The sequence below is a fragment of the Phyllobates terribilis genome, unplaced genomic scaffold, assembly GCF_046119375.1.
Source record: "Phyllobates terribilis strain yellow unplaced genomic scaffold, ASM4611937v1 Scaffold_231__1_contigs__length_3143052, whole genome shotgun sequence".
NCBI classification, from domain to species: Eukaryota; Metazoa; Chordata; class Amphibia; order Anura; family Dendrobatidae; genus Phyllobates; species Phyllobates terribilis.
Window position 1 is genome coordinate 321,125 of NW_027362991.1, and position 26,043 is coordinate 347,167.

General features: G+C 43.3%; 1 protein-coding gene across 1 annotated transcript; it reads right to left on the reverse strand.

Moving 5' to 3' along the window:
- Positions 1-1,434: 1,434 nt before the first annotated feature.
- On the reverse strand, positions 1,435-26,043 carry LOC141215207 (cathepsin F-like). The gene is made up of 14 exons (XM_073665506.1): positions 25,707-26,043; positions 24,405-24,518; positions 23,373-23,454; positions 23,216-23,277; positions 23,061-23,136; positions 22,016-22,129; positions 21,220-21,365; positions 20,780-20,876; positions 11,977-12,057; positions 10,353-10,472; positions 7,482-7,546; positions 6,651-6,741; positions 6,345-6,403; positions 1,435-5,925 (listed from the first exon to the last, which is right to left on the reverse strand). Exons 1-14 carry the CDS (start codon positions 26,007-26,009, stop codon positions 5,851-5,853), a joined length of 1,485 nt encoding a protein of 494 aa, XP_073521607.1. The 5' UTR covers positions 26,010-26,043; the 3' UTR covers positions 1,435-5,850.

Here is a 26,043-nt window from a genome sequence, read left to right on the forward strand (position 1 = left end):
GTTAAAAAATGACCAGGCTCCATGATTCTCCAGGTCAGTCCGAGTATGACAAATATATATATATATATATATATATATATATATATATATATATATATATATATATATACACACATACATACATATACACACACAATCACACCGTACATATTTTTTCCTTTTTTGGCGTTTTCTCAGCTCTGTGAGTTTTTTATTGATTGAGCTGTGTGAGGGCTTATTTTATGCACAGCAACCCGGTGTTGTTGTGATACATAGGATTTCTTTTTATTGCTTTTTTTTTTGGATATGGGGTGGGGATTGCAGTGACCCCCCCAAAAAATAGCCATTTCAGTGCTCCATTTTTTTTTTTATTTCTGGCAATTAACATACGGTTGAAATAATTTTAGTTTTTGATCTATTGTATTTTTTTTGTTTGGACACAATACCAAATGTTTTTTTTTTATTTATTTTCTGCACTACCACAGCATTACAGCATAGCAAAAATTGTGGTTCTCCTATGAAGCCCAGCTTGTGGCTGAACTTCACAGGAAAACTAATATGGGCGTTACAGGAGCCTCCATCAGGGGCACTAGTAAGTCATCCGGTTCCCCGTAATCCCATCGGAAATTATTCCACTTAAATGCTACTATGAGAGATCAACTGCAATATTTAAAATGGTTAATCTACCACGTCTGGGCCCTGCAGTTATAGCAGATACCGGTTGTGTAACACAGCCGAAGACTGCCTGTTAAGAAGCAGGCTCAGCTCCTGAGCCAGCTTCATACTTTACTTTTTATGAAAAATGTACGTCATAAAACAGTTAGAGGGGTATTCCGGATCTGTTGACTTCCACATGGGGAGGTGAATGTGGCAAGTGATGTCACATCTACGGTTACCTACCGGGTCACGTGCACGATCAGCAGCTATCACGAACTTGACCTTTTAATTAGAATATGACAAGTACTTGATACCTGCCAAACAACGCACCACCCAGCAGTACTCATCATGGGAACTTTGCATAAAGCTTTCTTTGCCAAAAAACAAAACAGGAAAAGCCTCCCAGACCTTAAGACAGAGGTTTGATGTGATCTGTGGTTTGTTTGTTTTTTACTTCTGAAAATTGCCGCCGTCGCCTTGACCTCTCAAAATGTCAAATGGACCTTGGAACTTGGCGGCTTCTCAAGAAAAAGACTCCAGCACCTGATATCCGGATGGCTGTTGACAGTCTTGGGCATCAGATGCTGATCACAGACCGAAAAAGTTAGTCTTGAAATGTAACCCCTCACTTTATCAAAAGCAACTGTAGCATCAAAGGTGTTTGACATAGGGAAAGGGGCCCACCACACCAAAATTTTAGTAAGGCTTTCTCTTAGAACATGTGAAGATACCATTATACCAAAATTTTATACAACCCTTTATGGTGTTACCCTCCCTGGAAAATGAAATAACCAAAACCAAGCGGCAAAACATATTTATTGTAATGTAAAGGAATATAGATAATTTACTACAACAACTTGCGCTCACAATAGTTAAAGAACTAATAATAGCATGTAATCGGTAAAATCTCGAGGTAACCCGCGGAGTTTAGCTTATATCGTACAATTTTCAAACCCGTTTTGTGCAGTTAGAGGTTTTAGTTCATTGACATAAAATATAGCTTTATTAGAGTTAGATTGTGGATAAATAATTAACATTTGTGCAAATTCACAGTATTGAGAAGGGAAGACCATTTTGGAGAAAGCTTCTTGAAAGAGTCAAATCCACCATACTAGGAGATTTGACAAGGATTTTGCACCAAAATAGTGTCAAAGTCCATCAACGATCTCCATTCCATCCATGTGAACGGGGTTCCCACAAAACAGTTCACACGTAAGAAAAAAAAAAAATCAGCCTTGGAAATCAGCAGCAGGTACTCCATGTAAAGGGTTAGCCCCAGTGAATGGCAATGGAGCTATTGATCTCGTGGATCTGCTGCGCTCAGTTGCGTCAAACTCAGAAGTCCCCGTCGGATTTTAAAGGGAGTCTATCAGCAGTTTTTATTACCATATTATAATATAATGGTAACAATAATTGTCATCCCTAAAGGGGTTTTTACACTCACAAATGAATTTATCACCAGTTTTGACCCTTTCTTTTCATTTTATAGGAATGTCTTTCCCAGTAATACAGGCTGGATGAGGTCGTTGTGAATTCAGGGTGTTTCTGTTTTCACTTACTGTAGTATATCATCCCAGCTTCTATCCTACACTCATTTCCTCTTTGTAAATAGCCTGTTTTCTCTGCTCTCCATAAGACTTTAGATACTTTCCCCTCTCTGCACTGCCATGGGAATCTGCACCTTGCTCCACCAGTTCTGCTTCGACATTCTCAAGTGTTTGAGTCCGGACAACCAGTCACTCGACCTTGCAGTTAATCAGTAGCCTTAGAGGTCAGGTGACTGGTGGTCATGACGCCATATGCTCCAGCATGCTGTAAACTGTCAATGAAGCAGAGGGCAGTTTTTTGTGTTTTTGGAGATGAGTGGCTGGGGTGTAAGCATACCTGCTTTGCTTCTTTTATCAGCATTCCCTCGCACAGCTGACCTTTAAAAAAATAAAGATAGGAGAACCACTATAACTATGTGCACTGCTTCTAATGAGTTAAAGGGGTTTCCAGCTAAAAAAAAAAAAAAAACTTGCTAAATTAATTAAGTTAGTAGGTTAAGCAACTATCTAATATAGTTTTAATCTATTTAAACCTGCTCCAGTGCTGGCGGGTCCTCATCTGATTTGAGTCCAACATAGGGCAAGGTTTTTGTTTTGGCAAGTGACCAAAGCTGTGTATCAAGGGGGGTGGCTGTCTCATTTCAATATCCAAGCCAGCCCCTTCTCTGTCTATACATTGGCTGTTGCAGAAAAAGGGGCTGGCTTAGCTATTAAAATGTGCAGTCAGCCAACCCCCTTCATACACAGCTTTGGTCCCAAGTCAAATGCAAACTGGAAGGACTTTTTTTTTTCAGCTAAACACCCCCTTTAATGATTTTTTTTTTTTTACTATAAGTCATGTGTTGATTTATCAGGGAAACCGCCTATTAGATGATTTCAGCACAAATTTCCCCATCATGACTTATAGTCCAATTTTCACATAAATATTCGAGACAGCATTAAAAAACCTGAAGAATGACTTTACGTGAGCAATGAGGTCCGCTGTTCCCAGGGTGGGTGCTTTCCTCTCCCGAAACATGTTCTGTTTAATGGTTATTTGTTCAGGAAAGATGCTTCGTCGTCTCCTCAATGCCTCGCTGATCATGGATGTAATTTATAATTGGACCAAAGGGGAATGGCAGCGTGTTTCTGATATGTGTTAATGAATAATAAGCATTGTAATGAATTAATGCTTGCACCAGCAAAATGCTTTAATGACTGGAGCTGAACCGTTCAGTGCGGCCGAACCTTTCTTGTGATCCATTGCGGTGGAAAATGGGCAACACACGTTACATCGAAGGATGAAAAATGGATGCGTCTCCTTTGTGTATAATTACAAGGAGATTCTGGCTGCGGTTACATCGGAATTTGCTGCGTTGTGGAATGGCGATGTGAACGAGCCGGACATATCTGGGTCACGTAGCTGTGCTGCGGAGTCACGCACAATACGGGACTAGTGACTATTCTTTTGATAGTCTGCATGCACATCGGCTCTTCTACCAGAGAATGAAAGCCATATCCCTAGTGCCACCTACTGTAGGGTAACCACCCTGTGAGTCAATGACTGATCCTTGAAAAAAAGACTGAAGCTGACCCATAAAAGAGAAAACGGTCTGCAGAATGAACGTTCATCCAAAAGTTCTCCACCTGAGATTTCAATAAGGAGAAAGTCGCTGTCAGACACCCCTTAAACCAGAAGGAGTGCTGAAATACCAACTGTCGGCTACCTTTCTCCCCCGACAGTTTCAACCAAATCCGGTTCAGCCGACTTTCATCATAAGTGTATAGGGACCTTGCTCCAAAAATTGAGTTACTTTGTAAAAATCGCTGAGCTCCCCTCATTCTGACGCTCTTTACCGTTTTGCTCTGCGTCGCTCCATTGCAGAGATATTCATATTTGTTTATTCTTGAGCGCAATATGTGAAATCTCTCCTTGCAGTCCAACTCCGTGTTTCTTCAGTCTTCCCTCCCAGACGCAGCTAATCACAACTAAAGACTGCTAGACCAGCTGCTGAGCTATGATTGGTAGCATTTAGGAGGGAGGAGTGAAAGCGCACGCCTCCAGAGAAAACGCTGAAGAAAGGGGAGATTTCACATGTTGAGCTCCAAAAGCAACAAATAAATATCTCGGCAACGAAACGACGCAGCACAAAATGGAAAAGAGCGTCAGAATCAGGAGAGCTCAAGGATTTTTACAAGATACTCAAAAAAATTTAGTTAAATAAATGACAGGTCCTCTTTAAGGATATAACCCAAAACAAAAGTCCCCTCTAAAGGAAAGAGAGATTTTTAACCCTCCATATGCAGTGCAGAGTAATGGATGTGTGTTTATTGAGTACTGTTTCTCCATGTGGAGACCACCAGCTATTGTAAGATGTTTTACAAGTCAGGCAATGCAGTTTGGGAAAAGTATGCAAATTAGCTCATCTCTGGAAAAAGGAAAATTGTCTTTTTAGTGGCGCTTGTTGGAAGCACCTACACAATAAGACAATATATGACCCACTCATCTCTTCCAATTACAAAGCATGAAGCAAAAGTCTAAAGGCCCCATACCCCTTAGCTAAAAGTTAGCCGAACCCGCTAATATAGGTACGACCGGCCAACAGTTTAATGTGTGTCGGGACTTCCACACTCTCTGCCGACAGATAATATCGGGGAGAGAAGGATCCGGCCCACTGAATAGCTGTTGCCGATCCTTTTGCTATTCCTGAAGATAAAGCCACTGCCAGAAGGGCCTGGCAGCGGCTCTTTCACAGCGAACACAGGAGCGTTTCAGACAAGAATTCCTGTGTATAGAGAAATTGAAGAGATGGCTGTCTGCTCAATAATCGTTAGGCTGGCTATTATCTAATTTGCATGGAGACTTCAGGTTGTGTTAACACCAAGTATTTTTGTTGAGGATTTTGAAGCAGAGCCGCTCGAAAATCCACATCATAAGCCCCTTGGAATATACTTTGACCGCTCTTCCTATGAATTTCAATACAAAACCCATGTCGTTGCTTTTTTTTTAAAAAAAAGTTGCCGTGGAAAATAAGATGCGACATTTTACTTGTTTGAGTTGGATTGATTGCAAAATCCGCATGAAATTTAGAAACATATCAAACTTTTCCGCCTCCAAAAAAAAAATCTTTGCGTGAATGTTTCCTAATAATGAGAAAAATCAGTGAATCCACAATAGATGGTGCGCACGTTTGCACCCGTCTCCATTTCTTTATGGTATACATTTTTGTTTCCAAACACAACGGCACTAAAATAATACATTTTTTTTTTTTTTTATGAAATCTGACATGCAAAAACGGATTTTCTCAAGTAATTCCATGACAGCAATGTGCATCGCTCCATAATGGTGATCATAGATAAAAACGGATCGTACAGATGAGCTGTACATGTACAAACAAATCTCGCAGTGAATAAATGACACTTCATTTCCCCTAAAAATATAAATTAAAAGTGAAATACGCCTATAGGATGCTCAGTTTGCAGAAGACAAACATGAAAGTCATTCTCCATGATAAAACATTAAAAACAAATCTAGTAGATCACTTCATTTAGCGGAATCTGGGAATAAATATCTTTCATTAAAAACTGGATGTTAGTAAGAATCTACGACCGAACCCATGTAAGAAGAGACATCACTTAATACTTAAAGATCAGTGAACGGACTGCAGGATTTCCTTTGAAGATGACTCTAATCTATTACCGCAGAGCTGCACATGGTGTTCATCCCACAAGCTCCGGTTCCTCGATACAAATAATAATATCCCTACAAAGGAAAAATTATCTGTTAAAAAAAAAGGGACAGAAAAAAAATAGGGAAACCTTACAAGTTAAATAATTTTGGGGTTTGGAAGGGTTGTACCACAGACACCAGATCAGTGATAAATATGTGATCAGTGGTGGTCAGACTGCTAGGAACCTCAACGATCCTAATAATGACACCGGATCGGTGATAAATAAGTGATCAGTGGTGGTCAGACTGCTAGGAACCTCAATGATCCTAATAAGGACACCGGAGCAGATGCCCCTCTGGGATTGTGACAATTAAATACTATACTCAGAGATTGATGGCAGCGACTTGAGCCAGGCACCTGCCCTGTATGGAGCGGGCACAGCGCCTGAGCCCGCTCCATACAACCGCCCCCGATGTGAGACATACTATCAGAGAGGACATTCCTTATTTACCTCCTCTCCCCAGTCTTTTCCCCAGCTGTTCTTGATGGCCCAGAAAGGCTTCCCATCACCTATGGCAAAAGAAATAAAAGTGAATTGGAACGAAAAGCACCATTTATCAATATCAGAATAAGGGCGCAGTCAGACGAACGTATAAATCGGAGCAAGATCGGAACACAGTGCATGGACTGGCCGGTGGTTCTCCGGACTAGAGAGTGACAGCTGCATAGGGAATAAAGGAAGATCCGCCAGCCAGTCCATGCACTGCGTCCGCCAGCCATCTGGACTGCGCCTTAAGAGGCAGAAATTACAACTCACGATCTCCATAACCCACTAACAGCACAGCATGGTCGATCATCCAAGAGTTACAAAGTATGCGGAACGGATGAGATATCCCCTTACGGTAAAACTGAAAGAGACCAAACAACAAAAAAAGAAATGAGTCAATAAATGATTCTAGTAATTCAGTAGTGGGGCAGATCACTCACATACCGGATTGTGGCTAACTCATTCCTATCATCAATGATTTTCTTGTATGTTAAAAAAAAAAAAAAAAGTACAAAGCTTCTCCTACCTACTAGGGCAGGTGACCGTACACTCGTCCATACAAGTCTAAGGAAACTATCAGACTGCACTCGGAGTGCAGTACGATTTTGACGCACACAATAGAAAAGATGGGAGACAATGGAGAAGATGGAGACATTATTTTTCTCCATCTTCTCCGAATTAAAGAGAATCGAATCGCACTGTGATCAGAATATGGTTAGCATTATCGGATGAGAGAATACATGGCCGTCTCCACTCGCCCTTATAATGATAGAAACGGACATCACATGAATTGCACACTGATGGCGTCAACATCTGGTGGAAATGACAAAACATTATCACAAAGAATAAAGGAACAACCAATTATGGTATCATCGGATTTGATGAAATGGCTATTTAAAAAGAGATGACGTCCTTATCCATTATCTGACCGCTGCGGCCACTGACTGACTGCAGGGTCAGGTGACTGAATTCTCACTTCCAGTCCCAAAGGAGACCATCAGCTTGGGAGATCTGGAGAGGCATCTAATTGGCAGCTGAAAGTGATGATTCAAGAGCTACAGGAAAAAAATAATGAGGCTCACAGACATTGGAGGGTCTTACCTGCATTGCAAAAGCATTAAGGGCTATGGATATTGGTCCGTTCTGTGCCAACCAGGCTGCAATCTCTAAAAAGACATAATATGATGAAACCGGACTTACAATCAGATTACACGGTTATTATTATTTCCTTTGTGGATTAATTCTCATTTTATTAATACTATTTAATTATGTACCCCAAAATGTCACTAAAAGGGTCAGCTCAGGGCGCTAGAAACAAGCCCACCCCCAGCTCCATAGATAGAAAAATAAACCTGGACAAGTTTGGTAATGCCATAATCGTCCCAAACCTGGAGATTCATGACACCAAGTGATTTTTATCACACAATGAGCGCAGTAAAAACATACCCCCAAAAACGGAATAGCGAGGCTAAATTTGCCGCACATTTTCCAGTATATAGTATTGTACGATGAATTGAGTCTTTTGAAACTAAAACTCGTCCCGCAAAACAACAATCCATCATATGACTATGTCGACACAAAATTAAAAAAAAGTTATGGCTCTTGCAAAATAGGGATGAAAAAAAATGAAAGCGCAAAGACGAAAAATTCCCGGGTTAATACACTGAAGCATCCCAATCGGCAGCGATTCGGCAAAACGCAAATCAGATGAAACTTTAAAGAAATTGTCACTACTCTTACATTGATGATCTATCCTTAGGATAAGTCATCAATGTCTGACCAACCGGGGTCTGACACCCGGCACCCCCACCGATCAGTTGTTATAGGTGATGGCTGGAAGTACTCACTTGCGGAGCTGATCCATCTTCTGATAGTGGCCGCTGCAGGGTACTGCACATCCGCCTCCTATTGATCTGAATAGGATGTGAATGTGTAGTACCAAGCTCGGCCACTATCAGAAGACGGATCAGCTCCGCAAGTGAGTATTTCCGGCCGCCGCTGGCACCGATAACAGCTGATCGGTGGGGGCGCCGGGTGTCGGATCCCAACCCACATAGTCCTCCCCCCCACATAGTCCTCCATACAGAATAATGGGCCCCACATAGCACTCCATACAGTATAATGGGCCCCACATAGCACTCCATACAGTATAATGGGCCCCACATAGCCCTCCATACAGTATAATGGGCCCCACATAGCTCTCCATACAGTATAATGGGCCCCACATAGTCCTCCATACAGTATAATGGGCCCCACATAGTCCTCCATACAGTATAATGGGCCCCACATAGTCCTCCATACAGTATAATGGGCCCCACATAGTCCTCCATACAGTATAATGGGCCCCACATAGTCCTCCATACAGTATAATGGCCCCACATAGTCCTTCATACAGAATAATGGGCCCCACATAGTACTCCATACAGAATAATGGGCCCCACATAGTACTCCATACAGAATAATGGGCCCCACATAGTACTCCATACAGAATAATAGCCCCACATAGTGCCCCATACAGAATAATGGGCCCACATAGTACTCCATACACAATAATGGGCCCCACATAGTCCTCCATACAGAATAATGGGCCCCACATAGTCCTCCATACAGAATAATGGGCCCCACATAGTCCTCCATACAGAATAATGGGCCCCACATAGTCCTCCATACAGAATAATGGGCCCCACATAGTCCTCCATACAGAATAATGGACCCCACATAGTCCTCCATACAGAATAATGGGCCCCACATAGTCCTCCATACAGAATAATGGGCCCCACATAGTCCTCCATACAGAATAATGGGCCCCACATAGTCCTCCATACAGAATAATGGGCCCCACATAGTCCTCCATACAGAATAATGGGCCCCACATAGTCCTCCATACAGAATAATGGGCCCCACATAGTCCTCCATACAGAATAATGGGCCCCACATAGTCCTCCATACAGAATAATGGGCCCCACATAGTCCTCCATACAGAATAATGGGCCCCACATAGTCCTCCATACAGAATAATGGGCCCCACATAGTCCTCCATACAGAATAATGGGCCCCACATAGTCCTCCATACAGAATAATGGGCCCCACATAGTCCTCCATACAGAATAATGGGCCCCACATAGTCCTCCATACAGAATAATGGGCCCCACATAGTCCTCCATACAGAATAATGGGCCCCACATAGTCCTCCATACAGAATAATGGGCCCCACATAGTCCTCCATACAGAATAATGGGCCCCACATAGTCCTCCATACAAAATAATGGGCCCCACATAGTCCTCCATACAAAATAATGGGCCCCGCATATTCCTCCATACAAAATAATGGGCCCCGCATAGTCCTCCATACAGAATAATGGGCCCCGCATAGTCCTCCATACAGTATAATGGGCCCCGCATAGTACTCCATACAGTATAATGGGCCCCACATAGTCCTCCATACAGTATAATGGGCCCCACATAGTCCTCCATACAGTATAATGGGCCCCACATAGTCCTCCATACAGTATAATGGTCCCACATAGTCCTCCATACAGTATAATGGGCCCCACATAGTCCTCCATACAGTATAATGGGCCCCACATAGTCCTCCATACAGTATAATGGCCCCACATAGTCCTCCATACAGTATAATGGGCCCCACATAGTCCTCCATACAGAATAATGGGCCCCACATAGTCCTCCATACAGAATAATGGGCCCACATAGTCCTCCATACAGAATAATGGGCCCCACATAGTACTCCATACAGAATAATAGCCCCACATAGTCCTCCATACAGTATAATGGCCCCACATAGTCCTCCATACAGAACATGACATGTGTGCTCTAAGTGAAGTGCAAGGGAATTAATAATGGTCTTGTTATGAGTTCTGCAAATTGTTCTATTCTGTGAAGCTGCAAATCTAAGGGTCTAAGCTTTTACAACATCCTATTCCTACCCAGAAACAAGGGGCGCTCTGGACTTACGTGTCTCATCTTTTGGGATCTCCACGGAGCTGTTGATATAAGCAGAGACTTTGGTGGTGGAGAAGCTGCATCGTTCCTTGTGGCCAAGGTAGCTGTAGTCTTGTTCAGTCTCAAGTCCTCCTACAGGATAAAAAAAAGAAGAAATAGTCATGCAACCCAACACAGTTTGTAAGAAAAAAAAACCCAGAAAGACCTGAAATTGCAGTTACACATCGACTTATGTAAAGAGATCATATCCCCTCAGTCTTCTCTTCCCTTATATAAATACATTTATTTTTGATGACCTTTCTTCTTAACTTCTTCCATACTACATATTCATTTTGGTTTCCCTTCTGTGAACTTGAAGCAATGTCTTTTCTAATGCACGTCAATATCTTTTTGGCTTTTGGTGCAGCAGACTGGTACTAGATGGAATAATTTAATTTATTACCAACAACTACAACCAAAGCCGTCTCTTGTACACTCACCCAATAGTTTTATTAAATAGCGATTCTATTTCTTCAGGAGCGCACAGCTCCTCTGCCTCCTTGCTGCCAAGGCACAGTGTGCTCCTGATGATTGACAGTTCACAACAAAGGCATGGCTGCAACGCTGCTCTGAAGTGTGTGTTATCTCTGACACTGTAAGCAGAGGCAGTTTTCTGATGCTGCAAGCAGAGGCAGTTTTGGCCCATTTAGATGAGCCGATATTCAAGAATGAGCGTTGTGTAAACAGGTCGACAATCGTCCGACAAATGAGCAAAAGCTCATTGGTGTAACCATGACAGATAATACACTCACAGGGACATTACTGGAAACATTTATCTACATTTTTCTAAAAATATTATGTAACAAAAAAAAAAAGGAGAGACAAACACAAGTGTGACCTTAGCCCAAGAAGCATAGTATACGGAACTGCTGCAGTATGTGCACAGAACAAACAAAGCAAGAGCGACCTTTAGAAGAGAGAGTACAATCAAGAATGTCATCGCGTGATCTCAGAGCTGTACACAGTACATGTGTTTGTATCCATACATCCTTTTATCTCTCGATTGATCTTTTGCTAAAGAAGTATGTGCTTTTGTTTCCTATTAACCTTTCCGCTGCTCAGAAAAATTTTCATAATTTTCATTGTGACCCAAGCAGAGCCGTAAGAGCTTGTAAAAATATAATTTTAGGATCTTCAGAGTGGATTATAATGCCTAATGAAAAATTACATACTTACTAGAACTAAAGAGAGCAAAAAAAAACAACAAAAAACCCTCCATGATCCTTATGCCAGTAAACATTGGAGTCACGGAATGGACAACTGCTTATATCATAACAAAATGTGAAAAGTAGAGGCTACATATCCTCAATGACTGGTAAAAAGGGTGATAACACGAAGAAAAGCTCCTGGATCCCACCTGAAGCTTCAAGAGAATTGCAGTAAAAGGCTTTGGGTTGGATTCACACAGCCGTGTTTTGCAGTCTGAGTAAGGATCGGCCGCAGGTCTCCTAACCCAAACTCACTCTACATCTTCATAGGCATATATGAGTGAGGAGACACCGATGTGTGAACCCAGCCTTGGGCTGTAAACTTTCTTCAGAAGGTCACTTGCAGTTTCCCCATCTATAGACAGACAGCAACTTACATAGGCACCTACCCAGCTTCTCAATAGCTTCATATGCGTTTGATGGGAGACCTCCTCCACAAGCCTTATCCACACTGTCACAATCCACTAATTCTAGAAAAAAGAATTTGTAGGATTTATAAAAGATTTTCTTTACAGTATAGATGATTTCTTTACAGCATAGATGAGTGAACACATTTTCAGGACCCTGGTGCAAAGGCCAGGTCAACCTTCCTAGTCTGCTGGATGGGAGCTGTGAGAACCACCTCCTACCTGTTGGCATCTGTGGCTCCTTTTTTGGATAGCCGACTTGGCATGAAGTCATCACTGCACCCTGACGCGCGCCCACACATCGCTGCACCCTGACGCGCGCCCACACATCATCGGGCCAGGTCTGCTATTTAAAAGAAGAGCCAAGGTTGCCGATAGGTTGGATGCAGTTCTTAGGGCTCCTGTCCATTGGTCATGGAATATTGAACCGGATGCTGGACTGGGTCCAACGAATCAATTCTAATAGGTAATGAGAGAATGTAGAGAAGAGAACTAAGTGTCACCTGATCTTGACTGTAGCGTGTAAACAGTAATCTAGGGAGAAACTCATGAAGGTGAAGCTGAAAGTGTGACTAGAGCCATATAATGGAACCTCTGAACCTTGGCTATCAGAAGCTTTAAAGGCTGGGGCACGATGTACGAGTTATAGAAAATGTACAGCCACACATGACCAACTATTGTTTTTACAAAGTCTAAAACAGAGCTAAATAGCAAAGCATCAAGTCCTTCCACCCCCTAATTCTAGCAATCAGTGGGGGTCTCAGGGGCTGGACCCCACTGATCAAAACTTTCGACAAATCTGCATAAGATATCAGAAAAAAATGTTTTCTTCTTATGACAGGTACACTTTAACCCCCAATTTTCTTTTTTTCCCTCCCCTTCTTCCAAGTCATAATTTTTTTTTAGTTTTCTGCCGATATAGCGGTATGAGGACTTGTGCTTTGCAAAACGAATTATAGTTTTAAATTGTTTATTTTACCATATAACGTACAGGAAAACGGTAAAAAAAAAAAAATTCCTAGTGCTGTGAAATAGTGAAAAAAAAACCCTCAAATTTTGATATTATTGTTGCGGTTTTTCTTGTTATGGTGTCCATTGTACGGATATAATGATGTAATTCTTCAGGTCAGTTTGATTACAGTGATACTGAACTTGTATCGTTTCTTTACATTTTAGTGGTTCAAAGTATTTCAGAAGTTTGTAAAATGAAAAAAAAAAAACTATTTGGGTTTACTGAGGCCAGTAACTTTTTTCTTTTTCTCTTCTGATAGAGGACCTTATGTGGGTTTGCATTTTGCGAGCCAAGGTGACATTTAATTTACTTTCATAAAAATTGATTCAAAAACCCAAAACAGACTCTTCTGTGCACAAAGGTATCAGAAAATAAACAGTTCATTCAGCAGGCACATATACAGTTGAGCTCAAAAGTTTACATACCCCGGCAGAATTTTTCCTTTCTTGGCCTTGTTTCAGAGAATATAAATGATAACCAAAAACCTTTTTCTCCACTCATGGCTATTGGTTGGGTGAAGCCATTTATTGTCAAACTACTGTGTTTTCTCTTTTTAAATCTTAATGACAACCAAAAACATCCAAATGACCCGGATCAAAAGTTCACATACCATGGTGATTTTGGCCTGATAACATGCACAGAATTTGACACAAATGGGTTTGAATGGCTACTAAAAGGTAACATCCTCACCTGTGACCTGTTTGCTTGTAATCAGTGTGTGTGTATAAAAGCTGAGTGAGTTTCTGGGATCCAGACAGACTCTTGCTTCTTTCATTCAACCACTGATGTTTCTGGATTGTGAGTCATGGGGAAAGCAAAAGAATTATCAACGGATCTATGGGAAAAGGTAGTATAACACAGGAAAGGGATACAAAAAAATATCCAAGGAATTCATAATGCCAGTCAGCAGCATTAAAACTGTGATTAACAAATGGAAAATCAGGGGCTCTGTAAAAACCAAACCGTGGTCAGGTAGACCAACAAAAATTTCGGCCACAACTGCCAGGAAAATTGTTCGGGATGCAAAGAAAAACCCACAAATAACATCAGCTGAAATTCAGGACTCTCTGAAAACTAACGGTGTGGCTGTTTCAAGATGCACAATAAGGAGGCACTTGAAGAAAAATGGGCTGCATGGTCGAGTCGCCAGGAGAAAGCCATAAATGCGCAAATGCCACAAAGTATCTCGCCTACAATACGCCAAACAGCACAGAGACATGCCTCAACAAGGCTCAACTGAAACAAGGTAATTTGGAGTGATGAGACCAAAATTGAACTTTTTGGCCACAACCATACATTTGGAGAGAGGTTAACAAGGCCTATGATAAAAGGAACACCATTCCTACAGTAAAGCACGGAGGTGGATCACTCATGTTTTGGGGATGTGTGAGCTACAAAAGGCACAGAAAAAGTTGAAGGAAAAGATGAATGCAGCACGTTATCAGCAAATACCGAAGGCAAATTTGCACTCATGAGCCCGGAAGCTGCACATGGGACGTATTTGGACGTTCCAACATGACAACAATCCAAAACACAAGGCCAAGTCGACTTGTCATTGGCTACAGCAGAACAAAGTGAAGGTTCTGGAGTGGCCATCTCAGTCTCCGGACCTCAATATCATTGAGCCACTCTGGGGAGATTTCAAGGGCGCAGTTCATGCTAGACAGCCCAGGAATTTACAGGAACTGGAGGCTTTTTGCCAAGAAGAATGGGCAGCTTTACCATCTGAGAAAATAAAGAACCTCATCCACAACTACCACAAAAGACTTCAAGCTGTCATTGATGCTAGAGGGGGCAATACACGGTATTAAGAACTGGGGTATGTGAACTTTTGATCAGGGTCATTTGGATGTTTTTGGTTGTCATTAAGATTAAAAAAAAGAAAACACAGTAGTTTGACAATAAATGGCTTCACCCAACCAATAACCATGAGTGGAGAAAAAGTTTTTTGGTTATCATTCATATTCTCTGAATCAAGGCCAAGAAAGGAAAAATTCTGTCGAGGTATGTAAACTTTTGAGCACAACTGTATGTCAGTGCAGGACCCAAAAAGATTACAGTCCTTTCTCCCAAAGCAAACTTCATACACAGAAGAGACACAATCCCACCAGTCTCGGTGTCATCTTCAGTCCGAGCTCCAGCAGCTTCCAGCACCAAACAGAAATGCTCAACTACAGGCACAGTTCACACTGAACAGGCTGCAGCTTCCACACATTAGTCTGTGTGTTGGAGTTGCAGAATACTCAGCTTTCCTAGCTGACCCGTGCAGTCTCCATTCAGAGAGATACTCTAGCTTATCTCTCTCCCAGCTACAGTTCACATTTTGGCTGGACACTCACCAGCAGCACACTCGACTCTGCTCCATCCAGCAGACTGACACACACCTAGTGAACCTGGTTCTAGTAAAAAGCTAGGTAGGTGCATCTATCGCATGCAGAGATAGTACTTAACCCTGCCCTACTATAATATATTTATATATATTGTAGTATATAGTGTATTTATATCTTTTAATAGAGCCAGGTAGGGCAAGGTTAAGTCCTCTCTCTTCAGAAGATAGATGCACTTGCCTATCTTTTTACTAGAAACAGTGCCCGTGTATATACACTGCTCAAAAAAATAAAGGGAACACTAAAATACCACATCCTAGCTATCACTGAATGAAATACTCCAGTTTCAAATCTTTATTCATTACATAGTGAAATGCGTGGAAAACAATAGAACATAAAAATGATCGATGTAAATCAAAATTAATATCTCATGGAGGTCTGGATTTGGAATGATACTCAAAATCAAAGTTGAGAATCAAATTACAGGCTGATCCAACTTCAGAAGAAATGCCTCAAGACAAGGAAATTATACTCAGTATTGTGTGTGGCCTCCAAGTGGCTGTATGACCTCCCTACAACGCCTGGGCATGCTCCTGATGAGGCGGCGGATGTTCTCCCGAGGGATCTCCACCCAGACATGGACTAAAGCATCTGCCAACTCCTGGAAAGTCTGTGGTGCAACGTGGCGTTAGTGGATGGAGCGAGACATGATGTCCCACATGTTCTCAGTTGGATTCAGGTCTGGGGAACGGGCGGGCCAGTCCAAAGCATCAATGCCTTCACCATGGAGGAACCGCTGACACACTTCAGCCACGAGGCCTAACATTGTCATGAATCAGAAGGAACTCGAGTCACACTGCACCTGTATATGGTCTCACAAGGGGTCTGAGGATCTCATCTCGGTACCTAATGGCAGACAGGCTACCTCTGGAGAGCACATGGAGGGCTGTGCAGCACTCCTAAGAAATGCCACACCACACCATTACTGACCCACTGCCAAACCGGTCATGCTGAAGGATGTTGCAGGCAGCAGAACATTCTCCACGGCGTCTCCAGACTCTGTAACGTTTGTCACATGTGCGGTTATGAAGTGACCTAGGTTGGAGCAGTGGTACTGCAACCACTAGGGGCAGCACCGGAAGACTGAGTAGTCAGGAATTAGCCAGAGGTCGGTACACAGGAGCAGCAGTCTAGTTAGGTCAAAGCAGCAGGTGGAAGGAGAGCTTGACTAAAGGCTGGGAGCTCAATAATCTTGCAAGTAAGGAAGTGCAATGCCTGGTTTAATTATGGGGTTCAATCAGGAACTCAGGGTGGAGGCAATCAGGAACAACACAGGTACTAGTATCTGGGTTAGCAAGGAACTGTCCAGCGAGCTGAAGAGCTCACAGGGAAGAGCTGCTGGGTTTGAGTCCGGACGTGCTCAGTGTGAACCTGCTCTCATCCGTGAAGAGTACAGGCAATCGCCCTGCACAGCGTTGGGTGTAAGCACAACACCCACTTGTGGACATCAGGCCTCATACCACCCTCATGGAGTCGGTTTCTGACAGTTTGAGCAGACACATATATGTTAGTGGCCTGCTGGAGGTCATTTTGCAGGGCACTGGCATTGCTCCTCCTTACCCAAAGGAGGAGGTAGAAGCCCTGCTACTGGATTGTTGTCCTCCTGCGGCCCCCTCCATGTCTCCTGGTGTACTGGCCTGTGTCCTGGTATCTGCTCCATACTCTGGACACTGTGCTGACAGACACAGCTACCATTCTTGCCACAGCTGGCATTGATGTGCCATCCTGGATGAGCTGCACTACCTGAGCAACTTCAGTGGGTTGTACTATAGTCACCGGACAAAATGCAAAAGTGACCAAAACAAAAGTCAGAAAGGATGAGAATAGAGAAATAGTCTGTGGTCACAACCTGCAGATATGCTCCTTTATAGGGGGTGTTTCACTAATTGGCAATCACTTCCACCTGTTGTCTGTTTCATTTGCACAACAGCAGGAGAAACTGACTCACAACCAGTGTTGTTTCATAACTGGACAGGCTTATTTCACAGAAGTGTGATTGACTTGGAGTTACAGTGTGTTTTTGAGCATTATATTATAATGTATAATTAATAATATATATATATATATACATACATACACATATATATATATATATATATATATACACACACATATATACACACACACACAGTACAGACCAAAAGTTTAGACACACCTTCTCATTTAAAGATTTTTCAGTGTTTTCATGACTTTGAAAATTGTACATTCACACTGAAGGCATCAAAACTATGAATTAACACATGTGGAATTATATACTTAACAAAAAAGTGTGAAACAACTGAAAATATGTCTTATATTCTAGGTTCTTCAAAGTAGCCACCTTTTGCTTTGATGACTGCTTTGCACACTCTTGGCATTCTCTTGATGAGCTTCAAGAGGTAGTCACCAGAAATGGTTTTCACTTCACAGGTGTGCCCTGTCAGGTTTAATAAGTGGGATTTCTTGCCTTATAAATGGGGTTGGGACCATCAGTTGTGTTGTGCAGAAGTCTGGTGGATACACAGCTGATAGTCCTACTGAATAGACTGTTAGAATTTGTATTATGGCAAGAAAAAAGCAGCTAAGTAAAGAAAAACGAGTGGCCATCATTACTTTAAGAAATGAAGGTCAGTCAGTGCGAAAAATTGGGAAAACTTTGAAAGTGTCCCCAAGTGCAGTTGCAAAAACCATCAAGCACTACAAAGAAACTGGCTCACATGAGGACCGCCCCAGGAAAGGAAGACCAAGAGTCACCTCTGCTTCTGAGGATAAGTTTATCTGAGTCACCAGCCTCAGAAATTGCAGGTTAACAACAGCTCAGATTAGAGACCAGGTCAATGCCACACAAGAGTTCTAGCAGCAGACACATCTCTTCAACAACTGTTAAGAGGAGACTTTGTGCAGCAGGCCTTCATGGTAAAATAGCTGCTAGGAAACCACTGCTAAGAACAGGCAACAAGCAGAAGAGACTTGTTTGGGCTAAAGAACACAAGGAATGGACATTAGACCAGTGGAAATCTGTGCTTTGGTCTGATGAGCCCAAATTTGAGATCTTTGGTTCCAACCACCGTGTCTTTGTGAGACGCAGAAAAGGTGAACGGATGGACTCTACATGCCTGGTTCCCACCGTGAAGCATGGAGGAGGTGTGATGGTGTGGGGGTGCTTTGCTGGTGACACTGTTGAAGATTTATTCAAAATTGAAGGCATACTGAACCAGCATGGCTACCACAGCATCTTGCAGCGGCATGCTATTCCATCCGGTTTGCGTTTAGTTGGACCATCATTTATTTTTCAATTTCAACAGGACAATGACCCCAAACACACCTCCAGGCTGTGTAAGGGCTATTTGACCAAAAATGGGGTGCTACGCCAGATGACCTGGCCTCCACAGTCACCAGACCTGAACCCAATCGAGATGGTTTGGGGTGAGCTGGACCGCAGAGTGAAGGCAAAAGGGCCAACAAATGCTAAGCATCTCTGGGAACTCCTTCAAGATTGTTGGAAGACCATTTCCGGTGACTTCCTCTTGAAGCTCATCAAGAGAATGCCAAGAGTGTGCAAAGCAGTCATCAAAGCAAAAGGTGGCTACTTTGAAGAACCTAGAATATAAGACATATTTTCAGTTGTTTCACACTTTTTTGTTAAGTATATAATTCCACATGTGTTAATTCATAGTTTTGATGCCTTCAGTGTGAATGTACAATTTTCATAGTCATGAAAATACAGAAAAATCTTTAAATGAGGTGTGTCCAAACTTTTGGTCTGTACTGATATATATATATATATATATATATATATAAAATCCTCCAAGCGTCCCTCTGTCTGAAGCCTTTATAGACTGCTCAAGCGCGACACGCAGTCTAGCTCCAGACAGAAGAAAGCATGGAGCCGTTACAAGTAAGAGGAGTGTATGGTGCCGGAGATTGCGTTATGCGTAGGCACTGAACGCATACCGTGATCCCCGGCGCCATACTTACCTGACTGGGAGGAGCGTTGCCGCGGCGCCTCTCTTCTGGCTAGAGACCGGGGGCGGAGTGAAGGCGTCGGAATCGGAGCATGCGTATAGCGCTATCCGGCGCCGTTTTATTGAAGACACATTTGCAGTGTGTCTTCAGCAAAATGGCGCCTGACAGCGCGGTATGGGCACGCGTGTACTCTGGCACCGCAGTGTTTTTTTTTTTTATATGTGTGCAGCGTGAAAGGGATGAGGGGTGCCATACATACCAGGATTGGAGGGTGAGGGGGCCACACCCACCAGGATTGGAGGGTGAGGGGGCCACACCCACCAGGATTGGAGGGTGAGGGGGCCACACCCACCAGGATTGGAGGGTGAGGGGGCCACACCCACCAGGATTGGAGGGTGAGGGGGCCACACCCACCAGGATTGGAGGGTGAGGGGGCCACACCCACCAGGATTGGAGGGTGAGGGGGCCACACCCACCAGGATTGGGGGATGAGGGGGCCACACCCACCAGGATTGGGGGATGAGGGGGCCACACCCACCAGGATTGGGGGATGAGGGGGCCACACCCACCAGGATTGGGGGATGAGGGGGCCACACCCACCAGGATTGGGGGATGAGGGGGCCACACCCACCAGGATTGGGGGATGAGGGGTACCATGCATACCAGGATTGGGGGATAAGGGGTACCATGCATACCATGATAGGGTTGAGGGAGCCATGCTCAATAGCTTATATATATATATATATATATATATATATATATATATATATATATATATATATATATATATATATATATATATATATATATATATATATATATATATATATATATATATATATACACACACACATACTTTATGTTTTTGTTTTTTTTACTTTTAAAGGGGTTGCCCACTACTTTTACATTAATTGCTTATCCTTAGGAGAGGTCATCAATGTCTGAACAATGGGGGTGCAACCCCCAGCACCCCCGCTGATTAGCTGCTCCTGGTGTTGGCCGATACTGCTCAATTGCAGAGCTGCACAGCTCCATCAACTGTATAGTGGCCGCAGCCGGATACTGCACATCCACACCCTATTCAAATCAAAAGGCTGCAGTACCCGGCCACGTCCACTATTCCGTCGAAGGAGCTGCTCCACAACTGAGCAGTTCCGGCTGCCAACGACACTGGGAACAGCAGATCGGCGTGGGCACTGATTGATGTCTGATCGGTAGGGGTGCAACAATGTTAACGTAGTGGACAACCCCTTTAATTGGTTCCTAAGGGGACTTGAACAAGTGCTCGCTAGTCACGATCGCATCAGTTGCTGTCAGGTGAGACATCCGACACCCGTGCTGCATGGAGCGAGTCAACTCCTGAGCCTGTTGCACACAGTGATAGTATATGTACATAGGTCGTACACGGTGATTATCACAAAGAGGTCAAAAGCCATAGTACCTTGCTCGGAGAGGGAGATGAGGGACCTTTTCTTCAGGAACCAATGTCCTTCTATATTTCCAATAACTGAAAATGCCCAACATGAGCCACACATGCCCTGTACAGGGAGGAGATAGACAATGATAGCCGTGTAGTAGCAAGAAAATGCACAGAATTATACAAGAAAGAATAAAACACGGATACAATTGAATTAGAGAAGTGATAGATACACCGGAAAAATCCTCATATTTTCTCTTTTTTTTCTGCTTCTGTTATGAGGTTGTAGCAATGTGAGAACAGCGGAAATATCTGCTTGCAAAATAACAAAGCGTAAAAGCGATGCTTGCACAACAGAATGTATGTGACCCTTGTGAAAGTATTTAAGAGGAAGTAAAAAGAGATAAAAAAAAAAGAGAAACATGGAACATAACCCCAATCTAATGTGTCAGAAATGTAATCACCTGGTTCTTCACTTCAGTTACCGCTCCTTGATCTCTCCAATCCCACTGTGCCGGAGGAGGATCAGACGGCACCGGAGCCATCTTCATAGGACGAGAAGGCTGGCTGGAGAGTAGCGGATTCAGAAACAGAGTCCTGAACTCTTCCTCTAAAGGGTAGATAGTTGTGTAGAGTTTACTGCAATGTTTTATGTCCAAATCACTTACAGGCAGATCTAAAAAATTATGCTTAAAGGGTTTTTTCCCCGTCTTCATAAATGAGTATTGTTGGATAGGGTTCGTCAAAACAAGCAATTTTGCAATTTACTGCTTTTTAAAATTTTCAGCCGTTCTCAAGATATTAACGATTTTCTTTTGTTTACAGCTTGTTGCCTTGGAAACCGACCACCGCTGATAGACAACAGAATGTGTGCAGTGCTTACAAGCTTATTTTCTATGCTTGTAAGGATGGTTTTCAAGCTGGCCAGGAACGCTGGAGCGCACTTTTACCTCCTAAGCCCGGAAAGTTTCATTGCAGTGCTTTCAAGCTTAGACAGACGCGGTGGTCGGTCTCCTAGGCAACGAACTGTAAACAAAATAAAAACTGTTAATATCTCAAAAACGGCTGAAAATTCAAATAAGCAGTAAATTACAAAAGTGCTTGTTTTTACCAACACTATCTGAAAATATACATTAAAAAAAAAAAGGGAATAATCCCTTTAAAAAGGGACAAACTCCTATACACAATAGCTGAGCAATCATTTGTGAGGATATTGCCATATTTCCTCTATATCCTATTGGTCGGTATTCAGGTTCTTACCTGTGAGATCGCTAAACTTGGTGACTCCGTACTCTGCAGTTCCCTGGTCTTTTTCCTGAATCTCCTTCGCTTTCTTGAGATTTTGAGAAAATATCTGTAGCCTCATTAAAGCCTCTGAAAAACAGGATCAGGGGTGCGGGTAATCAGATAGACGCAGTGGTCCTGAGAAACGGATCTGCACAATAAATGCAAGTGAAAGGGGAACTCTGTTTTGGACAAACCTTACTTTAAAAGGAGAGTACCTTAACAATCTATGGGGAACTTAGCAGGAAGCATTCCCCACAGCGCCTCCGTAGGGGACATTTAACATTACATGGTGACCATTTAAATCAATGGCTTGTCTGTGTAATGCATGACAGGACAGATCCTCTTTGCAGCTGTTCCTCACTTTGAGCAACAGATGAGGATCTGGCATAGCAGCACCCTCCGATCACAACCCATCGGGCGCTGGTTGAATAACACAGCTGGCACTTGGTCTGTATTGACATGCATCATACGTTGAGAAGGAACACTTTTTTTATGTTACTTAATTGCATTTATGTGGTTGCAATTCGGTTTTATTGAAAATTTTGTAGCTTTTGGCTTTTACAGGCTCTTTGTTTCTCTGCACATCAAACTTTGATGTGGTCATAAATCAGCTGAAAAAGACATAAAATGGTTAGAAAATCCTCCCATTGTACCGTCGAGCTCGCGGAGTTTCTCAGTTAACCCATTCTGCAGCCAGCAATAGACAGTGCAACACAGAGGCTATAGAAAGCAAGCGGTGCAAAATTTTTAGGGACACCCAATTACAAAACTAATTTTTAGCCAAAAATTCATGAATTTAAGAAAAAAAAATATATATTCCCAAAAGTTGGACAACCCCTTTATATATCAGAGAACCTAATTTCCCTCCTCAGACCATTCTTTTCCCCAGCTGTTCTATATGGCCCAGAGAGGCTTTCTATCACCGAGATCCCCATACGACACAGCACATCTTGGTATGTCCTATGACGGGGAGGGGGTTAGAGTCCCACTGGTGCCAATTTTGCCATTAATCGCTCACCTTCATCATCCCTGTATTTTTTATCGTAGGTTGTCACAAAGTCCTTGAATAATGATAATGTTTCCAGCAGCTCGTCCTAAAATAGGAATCACCAGTTTAATCTCTGCAAACACGATAAAGTTATGGGGGCAGTAAGGTAACAAGAAAACTCTTACCTCCAACTTCATGGAAAGGGCGTCCTGTTCGGAGGAAGGTTCATTCACCTCTTTACTGAGACCTTGAGAAAAAAAACAAAAGATTACAAAGCAAGAAAAATGATAAGAAACTGATCGGACATGGAGATGGACCACAAACCCATGGAGCAGTACGAACCTTCAGGAGAACATTTCTGCTCCAAAACTTTGGTCTCATTCACCCATGGGAGCACCAGCATGGAGTATCGGCACTGGATTTCCTGCAGAAGAAAACAAGCAGATTTATTATGGCAGTTGCCAGTCTGAAGCTGGATGTCCGAAAAAACAGCAAATATGTACAATTTTATTAAATATCTATTCATTTTGGGTTGATTTAAACTTTTATATTTCATTAATTTTTATAACTTTTTTTTTTTTTTATTGATTTTCATTTTATTATTTTTTTTAGTACCCTTTGAACCTGCGATCGCTTGTACTATACACTGTAGTATTAATGTACTGCAGTAGATAGGGATATTACTGGGCTCCAGCCAGAGGCTGGGCTTTATAGACGCAGATGGGAGCAACAGTGGCCTCCAGAAAACCCTACGCAGACATGACAACCTGTCGACTATCCCAACCTGTCGACTATCCCAACCTGTCGACTATCCCAACATCGCGTTGAAGGAGGCGACGGTCACCAGAGTGCGTGGATACCAGCAACAGAATCATTTACACATCGCAGTCAGTGATTGAGAACTTCAACTAAATGGTGGTTTAGCAGCAATCGGAGCAAGCTCAGCCTGGTCACTGATGTACACGTACGTCATGGGGTAAAAAAGTGGGGAGTCCACGTTCATCCTCACACATGCCATCCATTTCTTATAGTGAGTTATGATTCATTTCCATGCCATGTCTACCAGGCAATTACTATAGCCCTGTACTGAGAGAAGTCAGTGTCCTCTGAATAAAGCCTCTATAATCCGTGTCAGCATGTTTGGCGTCAGTGCAGCTCCCCTGATGTCAGCAGATCTTGGAGTCATGGCTCAGAGATGGAAACAAGTTCAGACTCCACAAGTCACCAGACCATCAGCTGACGCCTAGAATATCCCAAAACGTCCCAGAATCTCGTGTGACCAGTTTGTGGTTGTGAATCATTCTTCAGTTCCAGCATCTATTTTATGTAAACAGCCAATGGGCGGCCTCTGTCCTCCGCACCCGGGCGACTTACCATCAGCGAGGCTAAGCTGTGAAGACGGCAATTATCCAGGACCTCCTCGTCCCCCTTCTTACACAAGGTGCGCCCCAAGAAGACGGTGAAATCATATCTTATGCCCGACACCAACTGCACAACAAAACGAGAAAATAGTAAAAAGAGATAAAATTATCCAGTCTGATAAAGGAAAAACAAAAAGTAACAAAAATATTGAGGCAGTGATGTAAATATACAACTAATGTAAATACCAGAACATAAACATTGGTACAAACAGTAAAGAATAGAAGAACGCTGCTCCCTACAGACAGGACAGAAGCACAGGATCTGCTGTACGTATACTGCGAAATGCAACCGCATGGGGAGCAGGAGTACTGATCTCAGACCCAGAGAGTATCCAGGCAAGACAAACCAATAAACAATGTGCAAAAAAAAAGTTATTAAGGCCAGAAGAAGCCTAAAAGAACAAAAAAAATAAGCAGCATATTGAGATAGGTGGGAAAAAAAAAACAAAGATGGAATAGAGGGATTCAATCACCAATGCGCGTTTCGCCAACAGCTACATCTGGGGGTCAAAAATAGTATCCCACCATAACGATAGCGAATGTGGTTGCGATTCGACACAAGTCACCGGGAATCGAAACAAGCTGGACTACTTGGAAATTGCGACCTTTGACTTGTAGCTGCAACGGACACCAAGCTTCACAGTCATGGCAACTCGAGAGCCGCAATTCCGTCCCCGCGGAGAATAAAAACCCATCTACTGGGGGCAACGAGAGCATAATCGCGTCTCTCCTCTGACAGAGCTCTTACATGTTGTTCCACGGCGGCTGTATACATTGCACGGGCAAAGATGGCGCTATTTTACAGAGTAAGGTTAGCGAGTGGGGTGGCGTTGCAACCTGAAAATTACCACAAGTTGCAAAAATTCTATATGATTTTGATTTCTTGTGACCCCATTCACTAACATTACAAGTGCATTACACCACTCCATCCGCCTCTTGGCATGGTGCTTGGTGATGTAAGGCTGCAGGCAGAGGGATCTGTCACTTTTAAAGGGGAAAAGCAGTAAAGCATGGTACGTTATTATTGCTGCCGAAAGCGCTGAACATGGGCAAGTAACAGAACCGGAGTAGGTGTGACGCTTCATTCCTGGAGATCCCCTTTAAGACTGCCATACTTAAGAGGATAGAGGTTTATGGGATTACCTTGCATTAGCTGGCAGCAGATGGTAGAACAGCGCCGCCTGCAGCTGGTAGAAGTGGGCAGCACAGCGCTGCCATCGCCCCTCCACCATAGAAAGCAGTGCAGTACACTCACCTGCCTGCGGAGGTCGCTGGTGCGCACCGCCCGGTACACGTCCTCCAGGCCGCTCGCACCGTTGTATTCCCGCTCCGCCAGCCTCACCAGTGTCTGCACCTCCGGTGACACCTGCAGCCACCGTCCTGGAGGGAGGCCGCACACCAGCCCCGCCGCAGCGAGGAGCAGCACGGAGGAGCAGCAGCCACCCGCAGCCATCGCCACACAGGTCTGCTGAGCTCTGCGCCGGCTGCTGTGCGAGGAGATGTAAACAGCGGTCATGTGACTGGACCATGTGATCACGCTAGGCAGCGCGGCGGACATGTTTGTTGTGGGCACTTGCCAATAATACTACCAG